The sequence below is a fragment of the Eptatretus burgeri genome, chromosome 14, assembly GCF_056783735.1.
Source record: "Eptatretus burgeri isolate ZD-2024b chromosome 14, Ebu_testis_v1, whole genome shotgun sequence".
NCBI classification, from domain to species: Eukaryota; Metazoa; Chordata; class Myxini; order Myxiniformes; family Myxinidae; genus Eptatretus; species Eptatretus burgeri.
Window position 1 is genome coordinate 67,576,661 of NC_140974.1, and position 26,519 is coordinate 67,603,179.

Sequence of the window (26,519 nt, forward strand, 5' to 3'; positions counted from 1 at the left end):
GGGTTGCCGTATGGTCTTTGATTTGATGTCACACAGTGACCTTAGGGGGCCCTGCGGCGGCCATAGAATTTTCAAGGCAGACGGAAGGTAGCCTCAAGGTGCCCGCAAGGTGACCGCAGGGGGGCCCGAAGGCGAACGTGCGGCCAGACGGACGGTAATGAATGGGTTAATTTTTTTTTTCCAGTTTTTTTTTTTCGGCTTGTCGAATTGCTACGGCGAACGTAGAAATGAAAAAAGTTATAACTCCGCGTTACAATTCCACGGCGACCCCTACGGCCTGTAAAAGATAGCAAAACGGCGTAGGGCCACCCTGAGGCCACTGCAGAAACTCTGCGGCCGCCGCACGTTTCTGTCAATTCAGAGGGCGTACGGCCGCCGTATCCTCGACGTAGAGCAAATGTGACTTAGGCCTAAGCACCGTTTCTGTTTGAATTTTGTATGGAAAGGCATGAATGTCTTGGCGAAGGATCCTCTGAACGGTGCTCTTATGAATGTTTGTCTCGGCAGAAAGTCGTCGAATCGATTTTTTTGGACTCTGAACGACCACCTGTCTCACCATTTCCACATTTTCTTCACTACGACCTGTCCTCTCCCGACCACTGTGACCCTTGTGAAGGTCACAGATGGTTCCCACATTGGTAAACTTTGCGATGGTGCACTTTATTGTCCGAAAGTTTGGTGCATGGCGCAAGTGGATACCGAATGTCTCGAGTAAAGACGTTGCACCTGTATGACACTTTTCGTCTGGTGCCAAAGTTCAACAATTTCCGTCCGTTGTTGTACGGTCAGTCTTGGCATTTTTCTGGTGCTTGCTTAGTATCAAAATAAACTTCAGGGTCTCTGCAACAAGAAATGAAGCAATCGTGACAAAATTGCTGCTTTTTTAGGATCAAACGAAGCATTTTAAAAGTTGTATATTATTTTGGGACACCCTATATATACATACAGGGTGTTTTTAAAAAGAGTGATACAACTTTAAATATTTATTTGCAAAGAAACAGAAACCTCAGGAACGTCAACCAACCATTTCTTGAAAGATTATGACATGGTATTTTCTATCACTGATTGCTATTGCAGTAAGTTACTGCTCGAGTTAGTGAGAGCCCAAGGTCTGAAATTGGCATTAACGCAAAATCCTTGTAATTGACGTTCTCAATGTGTGCCCCTCCGTGGTTCAGACAGGCATTGATCCTGACTCCAAAGTTCTGTCCAACTTTCCTGTAGGTCTCATGTGGCGCTGCCTGGAGGTAGTCTGACACCTCCTGCTTCAGATCATCCAGTGTGGCAGGGCGGTTGGCGTAGACAGAGCCCTTGGCAGCCCCCAGAACCAGTAATCCAGATAGTTCAAGTCTGGGCTATGGGGTGCCCAATCATGAGCGGTACCCAGGGCAATGAAGCGGTTTCTGAAAAGCTACCGCAGGAAAGTGATGGTGTCACCAGCTGTATGCGGGGGTGCACCATCCTGTATAAACCACGTCATGCTGAGATGGTTTGGGGTGATCTTTTTGGTGAGATCATGATGGAACTTCTGGAACACAGACCGGTAGCGCTCACCTTTGATCGTCACCGTCCTGCTGTTGTCATTCTAAAACCAGTAAGGCATCGAAGATGCAGAAACATGTGACCTTAGGCCCTTTCAGGTTCTTCTCAGTGATCTCAGGTGGTTCTGCCCCCCGGAAAATGTTGTTGTGGTTGTTGATGGAACCGTTCAAGTGTAAATGGGCTTCATCACTGAACCAGATCAGGTTGATCCAGTTTGGATACTGCTCCATCCTGTCACTGAGCTATTTGCACATATCAAGCCTCCTTCTCATGTCATCTTGACTCAGTTTATGCCTAATAGAGATGATGTATGGGAAAAGCTTCAGTTCCTTCATGAGGATACGCCAGACTGATGTTGGTTTGATGCCGAGCTCCCAGGAGCATCAGCAGTGGGACTTCTTGGGACTATCCACTGCAGAATCCCACACGACTTCGATGTTGACTTGGCTCTTGTTTACTGATGCTGGTCTACCACTGTTGCCCTTGCTCTGGTTGTGCATTGTACCCTTGTGCTCAAAATGTTTCACAATACGTTGAATGGCACAATTTGTGGGATCATCACGTATTCTGAGATCGTATTCCTGGCAGAACCTCCGGTGGGTGTCTACAAATGATTGTCTCATACCACAGAGCCACCACTTTTGTCTTCTGTTTCACTGTCAATGTCATAGTTGAGCTATGGAGCTAAAATCCCAGGGAACAAATACCACGATAACGCCATCAAACCCTGGAAAGGAAAATGGTGGCGGTCAAAAAACAAAGAAATGGCAAGAAGTCAAAGTTGTATCAATCTTTTTGAAACACCCTGTTTATATATATATATATATATATATATATATATATATATATATATATATATATATATATATATATATATATAAACAGTATATATATATACAGTATATATACACATGTGTATATATATATATATATATATATATATATATATATGTGTATATATATATATATGTGTATATATATATATATATATATATATATATATATATATATCTATCTATATATATATATATATATATATATATATATCTATCTATATATATATATATATATATATATATATATATATATATATATATATTGTGATGTTTGAAGGGGTATATGGAGGAATCCCATAATAAAGTTTGGATTGTATAGTATAGCATGGTCCGTGGACGAGTTGGAGACATCTCGATGTAAATTAAGTGGGAAAAAAATGTGAGCTTAAGATTGTTACGTTTTACCACACAGGGGTGGTGCTGTGTTGACAAGGTAGGTTTTAAGGCTTGTTTCTCCAAGTATATGCCTGGTGTTGGCTTAATGGTTAGGGTGGTGGGCTAGGATCCTTGGGTCCTGAGTTCAAATCCTGCTCAGCTGTTGAATTAATACCAGGTGGGGTTAACTCGGCCTGTCATCCTTCCGAGGTCGGCAAAATGAGTGCCAGCATGCTGGTAAACTGTGTCAGAGTGGCGACCCGTCCATGATTGTGCCCAATAGCCAAGGAGACTGCTTAAGCAGCACCAACGCTCTGCCCAGAGTATGGTCCCAATCTCCTCCTCTTCCTCCTCCTCCCAGTATGTGATTGCCCCCTGTGACCTTTTCCTACATTTTTGTATTTACAAAGCCGGAAATAAAAGAACCACATTTTTATGCCAAAAACAATAACAACAGCAACTACAACAACTGTGCCAAACGTTTCCGAGCAGGCAAAAACCCTGTCTTCCCGGCTTTGTACCGACATGCCACCCCACCCCCCCCCCACAAGGATGATGTTTGGTCGGTGTGACGTTAGAAGGGGGAGGGGCTAGAGAGACAAGAGGGTGGTTGGAAGCAAAATGTGAGGCCCTGGTCCCTCTCGGCATGATGAAATAGCAGCAGGAGTCTTATTGTTCGTGTTGTGTGAATTTGCTCATGTGCTGGAGCAAGACTCTAGCCATTGACTGTTCGGTTGGGTCGTGAAGTTGTATGCTTTGAGGAAAAGGAGAGAAGAAGAAGAGCACTCCTCTTGGCCTTATCTCGGAGCCTCAGCAATTGCCTGGTTGCATGATCAAGGAGAAAGGCGGTGCCATTTGGTGTGTGTGGACCTGGAGCTTAGAGGGAGCGGTTTGGTAATCTCGATCATGAGAAGAAACTGTACGGCGGTTTGTGGGCCCTGGTGTTGAAGACAGCTGCACGCATTACCTCATGGACCTGGCTGGGAGGAGCGACTTGGCGCCATTTTGTTGTGCGTTTCGCATGCGGTGGTTACGCGGTTCAACGACGGTGAGGCTCCGAAAGGTCATCTCTGGACACAAGCTGAGTACCAGCAATAAAGAGAGGAATTTCTTTTACTTTTTTTTATCTTTCCCCTTGTCTGTTGTTGTGACTAAGTGGAGACGTCTCAAATTAGGATTTAGTCTCACTTCACTTCTCATTCTCACCCTTTGGTTTGTTTTCATTACGAGCAAATAAAACCTGTCGCTTTGCCGATGGGTCAATAAAATGGGGGGGGGGGGAGAGTGAGGGAGAGAGAGAGATAGAGGGGGCAGGTGTAGGGTGAGAGGGGGAAGGGCAGAGAGGATGAAGAGAGAGGAGTTTGGGGGAGGTGGGGAAAGGGACACCTCACCAGACATTACCATACACTGTGGAAGGGCGGGGTGAGAGACAGACAGACAGACAGACAGACAGAGACAGAGGTGTGGGAGGAGAGTGCTGCATTTTATGAGGAGAGGGAAGCGAGGAGTGGACAGAGTGAGAGAAAAGGGTGGGGGGGAGGAGGAAAAAAATACAGGTGAGGGGGTGCAGGTGGGGTTAGCAAAGAGAATGATATGTAACGCTTAATGACCGAACACAAAAAAGTGTCAAAACAGCTGTACACACAATGACACAACAGAGTTTGTGAAGTAATTCGCTGGCACTTCTGCAAAAACTTTGATATTCCAATTCCACAAATTTTGTGGGAAAATGAACCAAAAGCAATCACTGAAAACATTGAAGTACCGCTCACATACGACCTTATGATCCCATCAGGCGTGAACATCAAAAACAAAGCGTTGCGACCTGATATCATACTTTGGTGCAAAAAAAGAGAAGAAGGCATTGCTAATTGAAGTGTTAATACAGGAGATTTTGGACTAAACGATGCAGGAATCAAGAAAATGACCAAATACTAAGACCTCAAGCATGAAGTGAAAAGATCCTGGAAGCTGAAGAATGCCAAAGTTGCACCAGTGATGATGAAGAACCTCATGGGAATGATGAAGAAGAACCTCACAGAGATATTATAAACCATCCCTGGGAATATCACGACAAACAAACGACAGTTGGAAGCCGTCCTGGGCTCAGTAACGATCCTGAAGAGAGCCCTCGGCACAAAACTTTGAAAACAGAAAACTTCACCTCTTGGTCCATGAATCGTGACCCCTTACTGAAATGAAGGTGGATACTTTGAACCCATCCTTGGAGGACTCCATTCCACATTCTGAAACCCACATATGTAGACCTGGCAGGTCTCTGTTTCGCCTCCTGGAACCGACCCACATGTGGAGATAGCAAGCATTATTTTCATGATAACTCGTTCATTTTATGTTCATTAAACCATCATTTGTTGAATTTTATTGTGTTTCTCTACTCGTTGTAGGTTCGAGAATAAACGCATGTGCTTCCATTTGGTACGCGCCCTCACCGCCCTCCATCCCACGTGCGCCATAATCTGCAAGGATCTCGGCTGTTCACCTCCAAGTGAAATACGTTCAGCTATCTGTCCAGGTCGGTGTTAACCAGCCTGGACACGACAATATATATTTTTCCTGTGCTCCACCTTATCCTCCTCCAACTCCAACCTCTCTCAGATATGTTCTTCCCCTTGTCACCTTCAACTGTTTCTGACATATTTTTGTCTTCTGAAAAAGAGCGGGGTTTTTTTTCCTTCACTTTATAGCAGGGATCATGAAGGACCATGCAAATATTTTACATTCACGACAAGGACATTAGAAATGCATTTGCAGAAAATGGAGAAAAAGTGCTCAGACTGGAACACCAAACAGGCCAACCCAAATTGTTTTGTATAAATTTCTCTGTCTCCTTATTTTATCACATCTATTTTACTTTTTCCTTCCTTGATCTCACTGAGTTATTAGCCATTTATTAAACTGAATATATTGTTACGAATTTACGCCCGCCCGGCGTGAAAGTGACCGCGTTAACTAATGACGGCCGCTCGCCCACCAAACGGACAATTCAGTCGTGACTTTCTGGAACAACGCCAGAAACCAGTCACGGGTGGGTTTTTAATCCCACCACGGCCCAGTCCGTATTCTACCCGCGCGCGACAGGGTCAATCGCTGAATATCGATATACCTAAGTATTCGCGCGGGTAAACCTACCGAGGGACTGTACCTCGGCGAAGGCCTCTTTGGACACAAACTGCTTAAGCAGTTCGTTCCGTTTGGGGATAACCGAGCGGGTATTATCGCCAGACCTCGCCGGACCCGATTCTATTATCGGTATTCAAAACCCAACTCGTATTCCGGAATCAAGATAGCTGTTCAATTTGGGGAAAAAAGGACACGACTAACGGGTTAACATTCACACAAGCACATTTATTATTTTACACAGATGCACATATACAGCCATGCAATCAATGGGGAAGGGGACAAGACACGAGCAAGGTAAAAACACTACAACCGACTATGGTTATTATGTACATTTACTTAAGAGGTCTTTACTTACGGACTCAGCGCCACATCATGCATTCAAAGGAAAACCCCAGGAAAAAGACCCCCTCAAAGACAAGGGAGTCAGACTGGGCCCGTGGGCCTTTATAACGTGGGACCTTGGTGACCGAAAGGGCCCCACGAGACTGTTGCAGGTTACCTGCACCCTCGTGGTGCCTTGATGGAGCGAGTCGCGACGTCCCATCCCCACGGCAGCTAGCGTAGCCGCGGTTGCGCCCAGGCCTTGCCAAGCGGCAGGCGAGCTCTCTCCGGCTCTCCCCACACGTACGCGCAGATTCGCACGACACAGCAGCGCTGCGCCTCCAGCCCGTCTCCCTCGCGACGCCCAGTCCTCCACCGACCGACCGCTCAAAGTTCCTGACTCAGACATGAGCCCAGATCTTCACGCAGCTCCGGCAGAAGCAGCCCAGGTCCTTCCGCGGCGTCCAGCGGCAGCGACAACTCCAGCGACGACAGAGAGAGAGAGATCCAGCAACATCCGAGAGACATCCAGCAACGCCCGAGAGAGAGAACGAACGCTCCGTGCGTGCTTTTTATTACCCCCGCTCCGCCCTCAGCTCTCGCTCGCCCTCCTTCCAGAACTTGCGGGAAACTTCCAGAACATGCGGGAACCTTCTCGACGGGAGCGTTTTCCCACCAAATCGGCGACGCTCCCTCGCCGCTGCATTTGTCTTCTTCCACAGCAGGGTGGAATTCACCGTGGAGACGCCATTCGTCCGGGGGAGGGGGGAACGGGGGCCGCCTGATTTTCCTTGACGAAGGCCAGGCCTCTGGCAACCGTGTGCCGAGGTGGAAACGCGGTGGTGTAGTTATGAGGGTTGTGGGAAGCGGTTGTTGAGAGCGATGTTGGTGGTTGGTGTGAAGCGGTTGGTCCTAAATAACGATAGTAAAGAAAAACGGCTACCTGAAGATCACAGCCCTGATAACACGAATAAATCCCTTTAGACAACGGTGGGGAAATCTATCTGAACACACACTTAGCGATATAACTGATCTTGGGGATATCCTTTATGGTGTTCTGTGAATTTCCACAACCGTAACAATTTTAATGAGGTTTAACAGGTGATAATGAAGGTAGACTCCAATGTAAGTTTGATTTTCTGGGGAGAGTTATTCGCAGTTTTGAATGGTGTACGAGTGTGAAGTGCACATCCCCTGGGGGTTAAAAGGGTTAAAAATGTGGTTATATGACGTGATGAGTGGTGTGCGAGTGTGAAATCCACATCCCCTGGTGGTTAAAAATGTGGTTATATGACGTGATGAGTGGTGTGCGAGTGTGAAATCCACATCCCCTGGTGGTTAAAAGGGTTAAAATGTGGTTATATGACGTGCTGAGTGGTGTGCCAGTGTGAAATCCACATCCCCTGGGGGTTAAAAGGGTTTAAAATGTGGTTATATGACGTGCTGAGTGGTGTGCCAGTGTGAAATCCACATCCCCTGGGGGTTAAAATGTGGTTATATGACGTGCTGAGTGGTGTGCCAGTGTGAAATCCACATCCCCTGGGGGTTAAAAGGGTTTAAAATGTGGTTATATGACGTGATGAGTGGTGTGCCAGTGTGAAATCCACATCCCCTGGGGGTTAAAAGGGTTTAAAATGTGGTTATATGACGTGATGAGTGGTGTGCCAGTGTGAAATCCACATCCCCTGGGGGTTAAAAGGGTTTAAAATGTGGTTATATGACGTGATGAGTGGTGTACGAGTGTGAAATCCACATCCCCTGGTGGTTAAAAATGTGGTTATATGACATGATGAGTGGTGTGCGAGTGTGAAATCCACATCCCATGGTGGTTAAAAGGGTTTAAAATGTGGTTATATGACGTGATGAGTGGTGTGCCAGTGTGAAATCCACATCCCATGGTGGTTAAAATGTGGTTATATGACGTGATGAGTGGTGTGTGTGTGAAACCCACATCCCCTGAGGGTTAAAAAATGTGGTTATATAATGTGATGATGGTGTGCGAGTGAAATCCCCGTTCCCTGAGGGTTAAGAGGGATAAAACCCTTAGTTTAAACCTGTGGGAATGGGTGGCCGAGTGGTCCGAGCAGGCAGTTTGCACCGCCAGCTTCTAGAGAACGGATGTGGTCCGGTGTGGGGCTCGATCCCCGCTCTTGTGTACGGCCGTTGTACATGGTGAGGCATCGTCCTTGACCTTGCGGATCACTGTCCAGTTACAACACATAAGCTTACACACTCCCCCATGGCGAGGTTCCCACACTTTTTAACTAATTACTTGTCCATAATTAATTCATTTTAATTCGTTGGTTGTGGTGACGTCACAACTCGCCTCCATTAAATGTTATTTCTGGAGAGTATTTATATTATCTCATTAATCCTTCGGAAATTATCCTTTCGATTAAATAATCCATGGAACATCCGGGAAGGTAAAAAATTAAATTAAACACCAGTTTCCTTCTCACGAACTTCAACGTCAGAAGCCTGAGGCCCATCAAGCAGGCGCAACGGTTACCAAGCCACAGTTACCAAGGTACGGTCGATGTGATATGGATCGAGGCGAATATAAATATACAAATGCAGAATAGAGTATCTGAGCAGTTTACTTCTAATCACGATTCGTTTTCACTGAATTGTAAAACGCATCGAAGAAGCACAACCCGTGTGACGTGCGCCGCCGTGCCGCCATATTGCTTAGCACAACCCATGTGACGTGTCGCTGCCGTGCCGCCATCTTTGATAGCACAACTCGAGTCACTGGAAAAGCGGATGTCGTTGTTTTTAAACGAATCTCACACGGAATGCTCTGTGAAAATACCGTTTTGTGCAGCAATACCTCCACCGGTCCAATGATGTACGGAAGGGTTGTGGAAACACGTTTCACACGTCGTTTTAAACGTTGCTGAACAGGTGTCGTGTCACTTTACCGTGAAACATCGCTTCAGTGTCGCAGCTTTCATCGCCGGCATCGTGTTACCACACACGAGAACTGCAGGTCTCGAGCGGCTTGCTATCGCTTCCCAGGCGACTCGTTCCGTATCAACCGCTTTGCATTCCGCCAGGTAAGAGGACAAAGCTATTTCGACGTGCTTCGTCACGTTTCACAAAGATGGCCGCCGTAGTTGGACACAAAACGATACTCCAACCAATGAAATGTTCAGAGACCAAGCTGCACTACCCCGTGTCCCTTGTTATTGCGAACTCATATTATTATTGAAACTTGCATTTAATACTTTTATTGTTCCTCTAATTTTCATTGTAATTCTTCAACATCTACAAACCTGCCAATGTCCCCTCACCTGTTCGGAGTTTGTCCTTTTTGTGCATGTGACGTGACATGGCGGAGGAGTCTGGCGGGCTGGGCCAGAGTGATGCACGTGGAGGTGTGTCGTCCTCATCCTCCATTGGTTGAGTGCGACCCTGCCGCTGATGGGATTCCCCGAAAACCAGTGTGCTGGTCCTCATTTCGCCAACCACGGAAGGATGACAGACTGAGTTAACCCCATCTGATGTACCAGCATGAGAGCCAAGTAGCAGCCGGAATAAAGAGCCAAGAACCAGTCTGAATAACCATTTCTGGTACACACCACTCTCTCCCAAAATACACACTTCCACTCGCCTCAGACACACTCAACCCCCATCCACCCCTGGGATACCTACCCTTAGCCAAGCGGTACACCCAACCTCTCCCCTCATTCTGAACCCCCCCCCCACCCCCCACACACTTCCCTCTGGAACCTCTGGTAACACCCAACCCCATTCAAGTACACCAACATCCACCCTCTGGTGCTCTACCATGCCCTTTCCCCCATTCTGTATATGACCGCCTCCCTTCCAGAGAAAGTGAACAAAACCAAGAGAATACTGATGTGGGTCGGGGGTTGGTGGCGAGAACAACCACGAGGTGGGGAAAGCTTGCATCGTCTCCCACCAAACTCCCCAGAATTGTAGGCCGTCGCTCGGATAACTCCGCGAGCCGTCGGGTCGCCTAACCAACCGTGGACGCCAATATCTTAACCGCGTAGCGTACGGTCTATTTGTCTATAACCAATTTACCTGGTTAACTACGCGATTTCGACTACCGGGGAAACCACGCCCTCGGCACGTCTTGCTTGAACCGGGTCACTCTACCGACTGCGGTAGTGTTCCAACTACCGACTACCAACTCCGGTTCGTGTGCAGCCGAGCGGAAACTGCCAAAGCCATGCCGGCTTGAATGAATGGATTATCGGGGATAAAACCCCACCTAAACTCAGATCCGAACGATGCTGGATCAATTCAAGAAGGGACAGAAACGGACTGGGAACATTTCTGTGATGATTTATTTGCATTAAATGAAGACACAAAGCAAGACTTAACGCGAATATGCAAGCAAGGAGAGATTTACAATGATTCAAACACTTAAACAGTTTCTACTTATAAGACGGGCCCACTTGCAGACACACACACACAAAATGAAAAGAAACCCAGAGTCTTTATTGGACCCTCGCAGCCGTGGAGAGAGACAAGCTGGGGGTCAGAGTTCGGTGGGTACCTGACCGTCGGAGGGAGGACATGCTCCACGATGCGGCACCTGACAAAGGTCGTTGGTTCGGTCCCCAGTCGCACGTGGGGGGGCACGTGGCGGAGTTCGGGTGACAAATAATCGGGGTCCAGGAGTGGGGTCAGGGTCGCTCTGTCCTTCTTTGTGGAGGGCCAGCAGAGACACGTTCGCCACCTCGATGGCCCTCTGCTCAACCCTCATGACAGCAAAAACCCCTTCGTAACAGCAACGTAGACCTCCTGTGACCACTCCTCGTAACCACCCCTCGTAACCACCCCTTCATAACAGCAAAAACCCTTAAGAACCTCTCAAAACTCTCTCAACCCTCCAAAAGACCAACCAACCTCAGAGAGTGCTCAGGAATTTATGGACCTCCCTCAGCGGGGAGGGGCCTTGGTGAACACACCTCGCTGTCCGCCTCTGATTGGACAGGTCCTTCGGCCCACCTTTCCGGGGCGAGACCTTGGCCCCAGCCAGGAAACCCCAGCCACTCCTCTACGCAGACCCACACTTGATGAGTAACAGTATCAACGCTGCAACGGCCCCTGCCGGGAAACCCCAGCCACTCTTCCACGAGGGTTCATACTTGACAAGTAACAGTATCAATGTTGCACAGGCTGTCGTGCAAGAGTTACGACGTTTGTGGAAGGAACGTTGATGCAAGCGGCAAGGAACGGCTGCAAGACCCTGCCTTGGCAAGTCAGAGTGCTTGTAGACAGCGGGTGGGTGGTGGATCGTGATGGGGAATGGAATGGTTGTTGATTGTTCGTTGGATGTAAAGATTTAATAACCTAACTAAAAAGAAATCGCAACACATGCCTTTGATTCTCCCACTAGACAAAAGGAAAGGGATCTGACTAAACACACACTTAACGACATAACTGACTTGGGACATCTGTATGTTCAATGCAAATGGTTTCCAGATCCGTAACACTACCCCCCCCCCCTTTTTATAGACGACCCGAGTCGTTAATTTTCTTGTAACATGCAGGTGTAGATTTTCCCCTTGTACGTTTTTACCTACGGATCCCTGAGTGCGACGTACAGTGTCCGAATGTAATTTTAAATCCAACTGGATCCTCATCTCTCATGAACATATTTTAACTTTGTCATATAAAATGAACAAAACACCACTACTTTAACCTTCTACAGTTGGGTTTATGAGTAGGGGACTTCTCATCTTCACACAATGAGTAGGGCACACAATCGCCTTCTCATTTTGAGAAATATCACGGGACCTTTGACATCCACAAATGAAATGCAAGCGGGACAGCTGGATTAGTTCTGCAGCCAAAGGATTGCATGCTGTGAAGTACACCTGCTGACAAAACATCAGGACAGGTAGTTTCGTTTTTAATGAAGTTTGATAGAACTTAGGATAGATAGCATTCATGAAGAAGTAATGCCAAATATGTACAGTATTACATCTTAACAAACCAAACGAGAAGGGCACTCGGTAGAGCGCATACCTCCGCCACGCAATGCCTGACCCATGAGACCATATCGGGCCCAATACATTTTTGGAAATATCGTGCTATATTTCATTTTTGCCCGAATCTCTCAATGGTGAAGAATCACTTTAAAAATTATCAGATCCGGATCCGGCCACAACTTTTAAAAATATCCTGTACACAAACAGACAAACAGACAGAAAGGGGGGTGAAAACATAACCTCCTTCACCTTCGGTGGTGGAGGTAACAATGACTGCAAACTTTGCAATCTTTGATAGAACGTTACTCTTTTTGGGGGTTGTTGGTGGGGTGGGCGGAGGGCACAAACGTTAAGTCTACTTATTCTGATATTACCAGTTCTGCAGATATTGACCAAACAGCTTGGTGTTCAGTAATTTGCTGAAAATAGGCGTGTGGTGGGTCGTGACCTCACAACAATGTAACAGAATGCTCCGAACATGAATTAGGCTTTTAACTTATTGTTGTTGTCTTTTTGTCTTTGTATCCAAGGGGATGACCTTGAGCCATGCCTGTGCCATGTGTTCTGACATGAACACACGTAGGCCAATCCAATTCCAGGTATATATATATATATATATATATATATATATATATATATATATATATATATATATATATATATATATATATATATATATATATATATATATATATATATATATATATCTAGCACCAATGACTGGTTCACAAATAACCAACTATGGATGCTTACATCCAGCTCTCATTCATTCGCTGCTGGTATTCACGTTTGTTGGCAGCTTCCATTCAAAGTGGTGTAAGGACGAGTTTGAGTGCCCTGGAATTACTGCAATTGCCGTATAAATCACTGATTCTATTAATCTCGGTGATTAACCGTCACTCAAAATGCAATAATCACGACAGCTTATGACCTCTTTTGAACGATAGATAATAATTGTCTGTCACCTTGACATTTGACTCGATTATTTTGGTTTCAGCCATCTACATATGACATTCATGTGAGTCTCAGATTATTAAGATGTCGAAAAATTGAATTGATGATGGAAGAGAGAAATGAAAGTTGGGGAGTATTGGAGGAAAATTGAGATAAGAGAGGGGGGGATAAGGGGCACATGTGTGAAAAATTGTTTGTGTGTGTGGGGGGGGGGGGGTTCAAGACAGCTTAAACGTTAGCAATAATGTAATTTGTTTGATAATTACAGAAACTTTGGCAGAATGAACAAATAGTTTCCAGGCTTTTATGAATTTTTTTTCATCTGAATGTTATTTACACACAGTTTTCATCCATCAAAGTTTGCTGAACCAACGAATCTTTCAACAGATAATAAGTTTGATAACCTCGAGAGCACTCATTCAAATTAAGATGATTTTGATTCTTTTTGCCTTTTGTAAATACCGAATGGTTTATTCATTTATTTGAGTGCAGCACGTGGCTTCTGTTTGCATCATTAATGTTACGTGACTGTGTCACTGATACAATCGTCCCTTTTGGTTCGATCTGGAATTTGGACAAGGTACGGGTGCACAATTGCCTCCTCTTTCTGGTAGACACATGTGTAGGATATTTGCCAAACATGTTGACAGAGAGGACACCCAGCTTAATGGCCCATCCAAAGGACGGCACACTCGATGCAACACCAGGCATGTGAAACACCAGGATGGCAGTTTATAGTGCATTCAGGAATTCATCCCAAACTAGACAGCTCAAAGGTGAGAGCACGCTACCTCTAAGCTGTCCTGTCAGCCCAGAATAATTTCTGAGAATATACATCAAAAGTATCAGGGATTGAAAGAAATAATGATTGAGAAGCAATTGCGCAATCAGGCAGCGAGGCACCCAATCCCCCAAAAATAACACACAAAAAACGACAATACTGGTTGTAAAGACGTAAAAAATTGTTTACAATCTCAAAAACATCTGAAGTTATAACAATGGCAAATTGCAGAAAGAATCGTTCACCATGAACATGTTTACCTCATTAGCTTTTTTCAATCCTAACGACCTGCTAATTCCCCAGTTTATCGAATGTTTTTTTTTGTGGAATATTCATGTTCTGCAGTTAATGTGATTGTGATTTTATTTCATACATTTATGAGCAATCATGTTTCCACCTTTTTATTCAATCCCTTAGAACCATCCACAAGCAGCAGTGGGCGCAGCAGCCAGGCTAGCAGCATGGAGTGTGAAGGCCCTGCGGCCGAGTCACGACAAGTCATGTGGCCAAGCATCACCTCATCAGCCTTTTCCAACGCCTTGCCACTGCCCAAGCAACAGGGCCCAACTCCGTCAACCGCTGACACCCGTCGTCCTAAACCAATCCTGAAGCACTCAAAGTCTGTGGATGAGGGTCAGCTCTCAAGTGGGCAGCCACCCCAGCGGCCAGCCATTGCTCCCCTCAGTCCACCTACATACCGAGGTGTCACCCCAGCTCCTAGTCCCCCAACATCTCGACTTATTCGTTCCTGGGAGTCAGAGCCGAGCAGACAACAAAAAGCTCTCCCCCCTATTCCACCTTCCCAGAACGTTTGGCAGCCAGCCATGGCAGTACCTAGGCCTGCATTTCCACGCCGAGTGCCAGGTGAGGGGGCAGCTGGGATTCCAGCTCCTCCAAGCAGTTGGGAATCTGGATTTCAAGCTCGAATGGGTGGGCAGATGCCTGGCTTGCTTATGGTACAGGAGCCTGGCACGAGTGACCAAGATCCTGAGGATGATGGGGGAATTTCAGAACTGGAGATGGTAGCCAGGGAGATGGCTGCCGAAGCTGCTAGTGATGTTTTGGAAGATAGGGAGCAAATGGTCGAGGTTGAAGCTGGGGAGGTGCTGGATTCCAATGAAGAACAGGTGTGATGATTCACTAAATTATTAAGGGCACATTTCACAAGCACAGCATGACTTTCACTTCGTGATCAAATCATCTTGTGACAAAATTGAGGCTGGCTTCGATGCGTCATCAAGTGACGGTAGATATGTTCAATATGTTCCATCCTCAGTTCCCAGCTGTGTGCCAGGATGGTGGCTATTGCATCCCCTTTTCTACATAATTCGTCATCACCACTCAAATGCTATGCATGCAGATCTGATTACCATCTTCTACATTACATTGTCATGTTATGTGATATTCTCAAAGCTTCAAAAATCAGCTTTTAAAAAAAATTACTCTGCTGTTACGTTGACATTACAAACACACGAAAGTGAAAGGAAAAAAGATCCTAGTTCAAGCTAAAAGTTTACCAAAACGTTAATCCAGTTTGGAACACTAATGCCTAATCCTATACCTTACTTACAGGATGAATGTTTCCGAGTGAGCAATCCAGCATTCATATTGATTGTGGCTGAGGTCACAAGAGTAATACTGAAAAGTGCAAGGTGCTAATAAGTACACAACATTCTTCCAAAAACTTTACCTTGGCCATTCCAGCAACTATTGCGTGCTTGTGGACATTACAGGTGCTTGTGGACATGAGATGTGTTGTTTTACCAACAAAATGCAAGGCAGCGCTCTGATCCAACTGAAAAATATATAACTCCATTGAACTAAACTTTTCTCAGTCCTTTAGTTCGCAAGTGTCCTTTACCAAATTTGCCCCATAACAGTTTCCTGTTCCTCACTTTACCGATTAAGTCATAATAATTAAGTTATACCTGATAACACAATAAAATAATCATTTCATTGCTGTCAGATGAAATACTATTCAACAATAACTATTGGATATCAATCAGTCAATTTCTTATATAGCGCTTTTCATTTCAAACAAAATCTCATCGTGTTTTCCAAAGAAGAAAGGTAACACAATTAAGAATTGGTAGAGAATGAAGAATGCCACTAACAAGGGTAGAGATCAAGGAAAAGCAACTACAGAAAGATGAGATTTTAATTGAACTACCATAATACAGCCTGGAAAGCATGAGTACACAAACAACATTTTGACAAGTATCGCTATTCATATACTTCCTGTAGATGTTATAACGAGAGAGGGATGGCCGAGAGGACAAGAACTGAAATTTTGGGGATAAGTGAACTTAAACTTGTTTGGGGCAGTTTCAATCAGACGATTACAAAGTGTTATTTTCTGGTCAGGAAACCTGCAAAATAAATGCTGTGGCAGTGATTTGCAATAAGAAGATGGCAGGGTCAGTCCTGGAATATAACCCAATCAATATCAGTGAGGTTGAAATGACATCCAATGAACACCGCCATCATTCAGATTTTTGCTCAAACTTCTACAGCAGATGAAGAAAACGTGGAGGAGTTTTATGGAAAGTTGCAAGAACTGGTTGAATAGGTGCCTTAAGGAGATGGTTTAATTACTATGGGAGACTGGAATGCAAAAATTGGAGAAGCAGGAGCACCAGAGATTGCAGGAAAGCACAGACTTGGTTTCCGAAATGAGCCAGGAGAGCAAACGCTGGAGTTATATGTGGAGAATGAGCCTCGTAATTGCAAACACATCGTTCAAACAACCTAAGTGTAGACTGTACACATGAACGTTCATTGATAGGCAACACATAAATCAGGTAGACTACATTCTAATCAACAAAAGATGGAGAAGTGCTGTGCAATCTGCCAATACTCTGCCAGGTGCAGACTGGGACAGATCAGGAACTTATTGAGGCAAAACTATGAGACAAACTGAGAAAGGTGAAAATTTTTTTTTTAACTTACCAGATATGACCTCGAAAACATATCTAAACTAGAAGGGCACTCGGTAGAGCGCATACCTCCGCCACGTAATGCCTGATCCATGAGAACATATCAGGCCCAACATATTTTTGAAATATCATTCTATATATAGTTTTGGCCCTATCTCTCAATGGTGAAGAATCAGTTAAAAAATGATCAGATCCAGATCCAGATTCGGATCTTCACCCAAATTGAACTAATTGTTTCTTGTCACACACCCAACATGTCCACCAAGTTTTGTCCGAATCTGTCTACAACTTTTTTGAGGTATCTTGCTATATATCGTTTTTCGCCCTACCTCTCATTGATGAAGAATCACTTAAAAATACAATTAGCCAGATCCGGATCTTCACCAAAATCTAATCAGTACGTCCTTGTCCCGCATCCAACCTGTCCGCAAAATTTCATCCAAATCCATCTGCAACTTTTTGAGATATCTTGCACATAGACAAATGAACAAGCCGGTCGGCGGACATGGGTAGTCGACTACCCAATAGAACTTGACGCGATGGGCCCGTTCGATGGGGAATGACCTGAGGATTAAGCACAAGAAAATTCATGATTTCAGCTTCAAGGGTTAATGCTGCAGATTGTTTTTTCGTTAAAATACCCCCACATTTAGAGGTTTTTCGGCCGTTGCTAGGCAACGGAGGGGTCCATAGCAACGGTTCTTTCTCACACATAACTAGGACATACCATGAACCTACCATACCAGTTTCATGTATATCTGACTCATAGTCTCTGAGATATAACGAACTTCGTTTTTTTATTGTTTTCGACCAGCGTTCATTCAAAGTCTATCTTCTCCGACAGTTTTTATAGGATCCGACTGGAAATTTTTGACAATATGGCTGAATGTACTGCCCACAGTCGCTTGTGGCCCGATTTTTGATTTTCGAAAAAATTAATTTTTTATGATTTTTGAAAAATTTCAAAGTCCTGTTGCTCGGCAACGGTGGTGTCCGTAGCAACGGTTCTCATTTACACACAACTAGGTCATGGTATGAACCTACCAACCAAGTTTCATTGAAATCGCCATTGTATTAACGGAGCACTGGACTAAAAAGACACATACAGACAAGCACAGACAGACAGACATGACATATCGACAGAAATAAGGGTAGAAAAAAAAAATCTCAAAAAATTTTTTTTCGACTCGATCGGCTACCCAACATATCGACGGAAATACTGATAATAAGGGTAGAAAAAAAATCTCAATTTTTTTTTTTGATTTTTTTTTTCGGCTAGATTGACTACCCAACAGACAGACAAACATATCGACGGAAATACTGATAAGGGTAGAAAAATCTCCAAAAAATTTTTTCGACTATATCGACTACCCAACAGACAGACATATTGATGGAAATACTGATAATAAGGGTAGAAAAATCTCAAAAAAAAAAATTTTCGACTAGATCGACTACCCAAAAATCACCCATAGAGTGACACTTGATAAAACAGAACAGCACTCGGTAGACCACATACCTCTGCCAGCTGAATAGTTTACATTTTGTATGCCACTGATAGGTCGGATCTGAATCCGGACCTTAACCAAAATCGAATCTGTTTGTTCTTGTAACCTAACCAACTCAACCACCTCCTTTTGTCAAAACTCGTCCACAACTTTTTGAGATCTCATGCGATGCATAGTTTTTGGCTCCATTTCTCAGTGGTGAAGAATCACTTGAAAAACTTTCGGATCCGGATTCGGATCCTCACAAAAACAGAATCAATTTGTCGTTGTCACACACCCAACATATCCACCAAGTTTAATCTGAATCCTTCCACAACTTTTTGAGATATCATACAATATTGTTTTTAGCCCCATCTCTCAATGGTGAAGAATCACTTTAAAATTCAATCATTCTCGTTTCTGGATCCAAATTCGGATCTTCACCAAAATTGAATAATTTCTTCCTTTTCACACACTCAACCTGTCCTCAAAGTTTCTGCAGAATCCATCCATAACCTATTGAGATATTGTGCTAAATGTCGTTTTTGGCCCGATTTCTTTTTTTTTTTGGCCCGTTTTTGGCCCGATGGTAAAAAATCACTTGAAAAATTCTTGAATCTGGATGCGGATCCACATCTTCACCAAAAATGAAACAATTAGTCCTTTTCACACACCCAACTTGCCCACCAGGTTTTATCCGAATCCATCCAAAACTTTTTGAGATTTCCTGTTAACAGACAGATAAACAGACAGGGGTGAAAACATAATCTCCGTCCACATTCTGTGGCAGAGGTAATAATATTATGAGTGTACATAACATGGGTATCTCTCTGAACATTTCATTGGTTGTAGTATCATTTTGAATCTGACTACAGCAGCCATTTTTGCTGACATAACGAAGCACCTCTCTTAATCGCTTGCTCTGTTTGCTGATCGGCTGGGTGAGTGGCTTGCAAAGTGGTTGATCTGGAACAACTGGTTTGGAAAGCAACACCAAGTCGCTTGGTAACGGAACACACCCCAGGGTTCACTTCCCAAACCGACAATAAACGCAATAAAGTAGTATAACAGTCATTTTACATTATTTTAAGGGATGATGAAGGTGGTATTCTTTACTGGGTAAACAAAACACTGCTGCAAAGCATAAATTAAGTTTCCAGAATCCTAAATTATTTACATTTAAGAGGCAGACTTTACACTTGGACTGGTTGCTAGGTAATGCTACAAACATGCAGGAAATAATAAAATGATTTTTTTTCTCTTGATATTTTGGATAACGGATTGAAGCAATCTCATCTGTTTGAATATTTCGAGGGTTTTCCAACGTACCTGCATTTAATTCACTGGGATAAAGTGATCTTTCTCTATTTCCGGGTTAATTTCCAGCAATGTGGATCAAGGAAACAGAGAAATATACATTGACGAAAACATGTTTTGAATGTTTGTTATAACCAGGGTGCCTGATACAGAAGTCCGACTGTATATGTAAACATGCAACGCTTTAAAATACACACTGTAACACTTGTTTGCCATGGTACAAGATCTGTAAACGACAACCGACTTCCCCGCACTAACTGTACATCGTCCGTAAGTGACACAAACCCACAGCCACTTCTCAAATGATACCGCCATAAAAGCGAGAAACACCAACTCCCTCAGGGAGCGATCTTGTCCGTGCAAGATCATGTGACGTCTCACTGTCTTGAGTCACATGTCCTGCAATGAGCAGACCTAGTCTGCACCGGCCTACTATTATTCGCAGACATTTTCATTTATGGACATTTTCCAATGGTTTTGTGATGTTTTTTTTCTTCCTGGGATATTGGCTTTGAGTTGCATCAGTATGCCAAACTTCAGCTTTCTCCCACACCTAAAAGGCACAAAACATTTATATCAGTGAGTGAGTGAGTGAATGAGTGAGTGAGTCAGTGGTTTGAAAGAGCTATATACTGTATATTACATATAGACTCCACAACCTTCCACAACCGCTGCTTAAAGTGAAATGAAAAGTCTGGTGCTTTGCAATCACATCAAGAAACTCTGCAATCACTAAGAATAATATGTGACACCTGCGTCAAGTTGGCAGTGCACTACAATCTTCGGTCATACTCCATTCCTATCATTCACCTTCCTCAACTGTCTAAGTATATGCTCACATGTTGTGTTTCCTTCCTTCATCTCTTTCATCCTCCTCTTTGTTCATCTCCTTGTTGCATCCACATGTAGCCTATTATCCCACCGTGTTGCCTTCTTCCCTCTATCACTTAATTCTCCTATGAAACTAGATTTTCAAAAAAATTCTTTAGATGCAGAGAAAAGGAGAATTGCCTTTAATTCTAATTCTAATTTAATTTAATAATTGCCTAATTAAGAGAAAAGGAGAACAGCTGTTTTGGATTCCCATTCATATATCAACACCTTTCATTCACTAAAAATTCTTCCTCTTCCTCCCTCTCTCCACAGCTGAGCATTGAAATGCACACTCTTTCGCCTCCACCTTCTCCACAAACTGGTTCCGTTCCAGCCTTTTCAACTTTTTCTGACCCAATTCCTCCTCCACTCGAGTTTGCAAATGGATTTTCCTGCTCAGGCAGTGTGATCATGGCAATGGGAAGTGCCCAAGCTCAGCCATCTGGACCAGGATTTTTCCCCCCACGGGGAGGTTCGCTTGACTCTGGGCTCGAGGAATCAGAATTACGAAGTGTCATAGACTTGGGTCGCAGCGTCCCACGTTCTTCACTTTCTAGTCCCAGCCTTGAGTCAGGAGGAATTTCGGAACTGCGACTGGAGTCATATCCAACTTCTCCTCAACTGACTTCCTCCAAGGCTATCCCTGAAAAGCCTCCAGTACCACCCAAACCGAAGTTGCGGCCTATAGGCTCAACAGCACCAGCTTCGAGGACAGCAGTTGTGACTTTCAGCGAACCGCCCCTTCTTGGGCCCCGTGAGCCTCTTCCACCCCCATTACCTCCACCGCCCCCACTCCCACTTCGTCCAAAGCCCCTTCTACAAAGGTTAGGTTTACATATTATTATTATTATTATTATTATTATTATTATTTTATTATCACTTTTTGTTCAACCACTCTGTTCTTAATTATTAATATCCCTTTTTCATCCTTTCTCATTTATTTATTTTGTTTTTGGTCTCTTTCTTCCATCCTTTTTTTGTTCTTCTGGATTTATTCTCTCATGCTCTTCTCTCATGTTTTGCTTTCTAAAATGCTTTTCTTCCTCCATATTATGCTTTGTATCAACCTTTCTCCACTCCCAATTCCAACACGTGCTCCTCTTAGTCTTGTTTTTGTTAATTTTTAAGGAGAGATCTCCATTTTGTGCTTTCTATTCTTACATCACGGAATACTGATGTCCCACTCTCCCACTTTCCCTTCTCTCTTTCCAGTACAATTTATTTTCTCTAAAATTATACTTTAATTGTATCCTTGTTCCTCTTTCCTCCATGTTATGATTTCCCCTCTCTCTCTAGATTCAATCTTATCATGGTTCCTTCATAATTACTTCGCTAATCAAGACACAAGGAGTCAATTATCTAGGATAAAGTATTGCTCTGTTCATCATTTTCTCTTTTTATCGATATATCCTTATATTTCCATTTTATTTCTTTTTTATATCCTTCTATTTCCATTCTATATTTTGTTTCCTTTTCTTTTATTTCCTGTCCTATTCCAATAGAGGTAGTTTATATACTTGCTCTTTCTACATTTGACATTTTGAAGGAAGCTCATCTTTCTATTATATATATATATATATATATATATATATATATATATATATATATATATATATATATATATATATATATATATATATATATATATATATATATATATCCCCTGTGTATTTATTTATTTGTCATGGAGAAAGTGACCCTCATGTTCACAGAAGTCAGGTTACATTCGTCACTGAAAGGGAGCACACACAATTTCAGTGTTAGCACCACTCGCCATTTTGTTTCCACTGAGGAAAGGTGAATTTATTCTTTCCAAAAGTTTTACTACATGCATCTGAATTTGGGTTGATTGCATGACCATTCCAGTTGTTTACACAACTCTAACGCTAGAGTTGACACGTTTGTAATTTTTATTTGTAGTGAAAAAAAAAAATATATATATATATATATATATATATATATATATATATATATATATATATATATATATATATATATATATATATATATATATGGGTTAGTCATTTAACTCAATTATTTGAAATTTTGTTATCATTTTGGAAATAACATATTTCTCTCTGAAACAAAAGTAAATCCACAAGCCTGTGAGTTGTATTCTATGGCACGTCATGTTACTGCTTGGTCCATCTCTGAACGGCACGCCATGTCATGGAACGGCACGGTCGAGCACATGACATGGCTCACCTCGACATGGCACGGCTTGGACAGTTCGTCACGGCTCGGAACGGAAAATTTATCAAAAGGAACTTCTATGATAGCGAGATTACTTTTTGCCATCAACATCGTTGATAAAGCAACTGATTGAATCTGATAAAGCATGACTTACGAATACAGATATGGTTCATTGCCATTTGAAATTCCACTATCACTTTTATAGTAAATATATTTCTAAAATAATCATACTTTTCTTTGTGAAACAAAAATATATCCACAATCCTGTGAGTTATATTCTTTAACCACTGTGATTGGGGGGGGGGGGGGTGGTGGGGGTGCTCTTGGCCCCATCATTTTTGACAGGCTTCCCCCGAGTATAGATATCAAAGGCTAATGTTGTCTGTTTGGCTCTTCCACCCGAAACTCTAAATACTGGAAATGCTCCTCAGAGAGAGAGAGAGAAAAAAGTAATAGTTGCATCAAATTAATCCAAACCTACAGGGAAATTATAATTTTTTTAATCAGACAGAAAATTGAACCGGATGGTGTATAAGCAACAGACTGCTCCCTTGATCCTGGAAATATATACATATACTTGACAAAAAATAAGATTCATCGGATGTCTGTCTGTCTGTTCACGTTTTTTGCAAGGACTGCAGCTGGACCGACAATCCCCAAATTTGGAACACAGCCCAAGTCCGATCCCGAGATTGACCTTAGGGTATTTTCATCCACCACCTGAGCCTTGAAAGATCACTTTTCTGGCTTTTTCATTAATATGCAATCTCATTGGTTGACAGACATCACGTCACATAACACAGCCAAAGGCCAGCACCCCTACCTAGTCGACCTGTGTCTTCCACCGATTGGCTCACTGCACAGCTGGCCTGACTCCACACACAATTGGAACCTAACGAAATAAATAATACATTCACCGTTTTTCTGTTGCGGTAAGCCAAAGCTATCTACTATGGTGAGTGGTGTACAGTACATTCCCATTCACAGTCACCACGCCATGCCCGTCCCTTGAAGAAGATGTTTGGTTTTAAAATAGCGGTGTATAACTCTGTGAAGGATCAATTTGCTTTGAGAAACTGAACATTACATTGCTCGTGCTTTCTGCTTCCCTCACGGCTTCCATCCGTCCAGCAGTTTTTGCAGACAAATTAATTATTGACTGTGACTGGACATTTGATATAATTTTCAAATCCTCTGACATCGTTTCACGGGGAACCCAAATGCTCAGACCAACATGATGTTAATCTATCCCTTGTGTCTTTGTTCCGATTTATAAAGTCGGTAATTTTGCGATTAAAAGTCGAAATATTCTTCTTTTTCTTCTTCACACTTTGTCGTGATGACTCGGAAGTCGACTGCCATATTCCTATTATAATTACGGGTCATATTCGTATTGTAATTGCAGATTACATCGTGGTACGATTTAACTCCATGGGCAAATATTTTTGGTTTTCCCCCTAACGTGCCTAATTAGTTGATCCATCCTGAGTGGTTGTATAATACAGTAAGGTCATCCACCACGATTGAGAGAGGTTGCCGTGTCGTGCCCCCCCCCCCCCATGATTGAGTGGAAGAAACAACCATTGCTTAAACTGTTGCACAATCTCTGCCGAGCTCCTCGCACATGTGCATGGGTGATTTGAGTTCTAGCGTCCTGGGAAAGTGTTAAATGGGATGATCCCATCACACACAGGACACCTGGTCAGCCTGTGATGGTGGGACACGCCATTCGTCTCCCATTTTTTTTCTGTAGTGTCCGAGGTGCCTGGGCAGTGTATGTGCTGTGTCCATGGTGGAGTAATGTAACTGATTTATCAATTTATAAAAGATCCCTTATTTACCGCTACTATCAATTTAACGGAAATATTTAACCTTGATTTTCAATGGATTCCGAAAGAAAAAAAACATCTTGCGTTTGGGTTCTCCTTAACACTCGACTAAAATAAATCATGACGAAATACAACCGCAATTGACTGTTTAAGAGAGAAAATGCATTTCAAGTGAGTGAGAAAGACCCTTCCCTTCACAGTTCCCCCCCATCCCATCCCTTCGGTTCTCCTGCCCCCGATCCACCTGCCCTATTCTCAGGAATAATATATATATATATATATATATATATATATATATATATATATATATATATATAATTGTGTATGGATACAAACAAACACGACATAAGAGTGACCGAAGCTTTTCGTGCTGCACTCTTCAGGGTAAAAATCGCAGCAAGTGAAGAAGGAAGTGAAGGCGTGTGCTTTATACGCAGCTCTCAATAAGGTCGACGCTGATTGGTTCAACCGTAATGACATCACGATTAATCCGAATGCCCATTGGTCGGCTCATCATATTCACCTCGAGCTCCCATTGGCTGGAGCAGAGTTAGTCGATTATTGACGTTTGCAACCACATCCTGGATAGAGGGGGATGGGTTTCCTCCTAAGGTCCATTCACCATTTGTTACCGCACTTCACTTGATCTTTCCATGCTGAAAGAGACACAGAGATCGTACAAATTCCTTTTGACGACATAATATTGGATCGGTGGTAAGGATGAAGGTTGCTTCCAACATACGTAAATGAAACGAGCTCGGACCTCGGCTCAATATCCTGAACATATCCGCACAGATAGGGTTGGCAACCAGGTGCTGAGCAATGGCAGATGAAGCAGGTACAGTGACCGGTGGTTGCTGGATATTTATACTTGCTCGCACTGGTTGTGTTATAACCCTCACAATCTTTCTTCGAATCGCCAAGGGGATGTGTTGTTTGATCCGATCAGCCAATCTTATTGTTGTGCGGCCCACGTACCGAGCTTCACATCGGCACTTAAACTCATAAATAACATTGCTGGTTTGTGAGGTGGGTAGCACATCTTTGTTAACTGGTCAGCAAACGGCGAGAGGTAAAGATTACTCGGGGTTGCACAGCCAGAAACGTGTTGGACACAATATGTTTGATTTGTACTTCAAACCTTCGTGATGATTGCCCTTTCCAGGGCATCTTGATATAGACTGGACATTTGTCCGAACCAATCTTCCGATATTTGTCATATTTAGAAACTTGTGTATGTATCTCTTAACTATATGCTCAGGATAACCATTCTCACCGAGTATATTCATGATTTTGTCAATTTCAGCAGGAAGATTACAAGGTGAACAAATCCTCTGTGTTCTGTTAACCAGGATATTGATCAAGGCAATTTTGTTTCTCATGGAGCTGTAAGAGTCCCAGCGAGTATACTGCCCTGTGAAAGTGGGCTTCCAGTAAATGGATGTTGTGAAACAAAGGTTCAGTATATATTCTGAATAGTTATTATTGGTTCATGAAAGGCAATTTCGCTAAATGCCTGAATGACAGGATACCAGACCTGAAATTGTCCGCAGTCAGTCAGTCACTGACTGACGGACTCAGTGATTCAATGGAGTAATGAGCAGACAATACAACAGATCTAAACAATAAATATCTCATACGTACAACAAGCCGTGTCAGTACACTAACAAAAGACATAATTTCATGTTGAAAATGGAAAATTTCCTCATTTTTGAACCATGTTTCGGGACGTATGTAACACTTTTTTGGGATCAAAACATTTTTTTTTCATGTTATTCACGTTTCAACCAACCAGTAAGCACGCAAAAATTTCATGAAAAATATCTCTGACATAAAAATACAAAAAACTAGAATGGGCACTCGTAGAGGGCATACCTTCGCCGCAGCCACTAGTTACCTTTGTATTAAGTTGTCCACAACGCATCTCAATACAAATATGCATTTCGTGACCCCCATGACCTTTGACCC

At 43.2% G+C, this 26,519-nt stretch overlaps 1 protein-coding gene across 8 annotated transcripts in view; it reads left to right on the top strand.

The window, feature by feature from the left end:
• LOC147013515 (SH3 and multiple ankyrin repeat domains protein 3-like) overlaps nucleotides 1-26,519 on the top strand; it is a 522,196-nt gene that overhangs the window by 443,152 nt on the left and 52,525 nt on the right. For 5 of the 8 annotated variants that reach the window (XM_085855370.1, XM_085855371.1, XM_085855374.1 and 2 more), the window contains 2 exons: nucleotides 14,337-15,046; nucleotides 20,803-21,353. In XM_085855370.1, the coding sequence (XP_085711496.1) occupies nucleotides 14,337-15,046; nucleotides 20,803-21,353 (1,261 nt within the window). The remainder of the gene's footprint in view (nucleotides 1-14,336; nucleotides 15,047-20,802; nucleotides 21,354-26,519) is intronic. The other 3 variants (XR_015051346.1, XR_015051345.1, XM_085855375.1) reach the window with 1 other exon arrangement.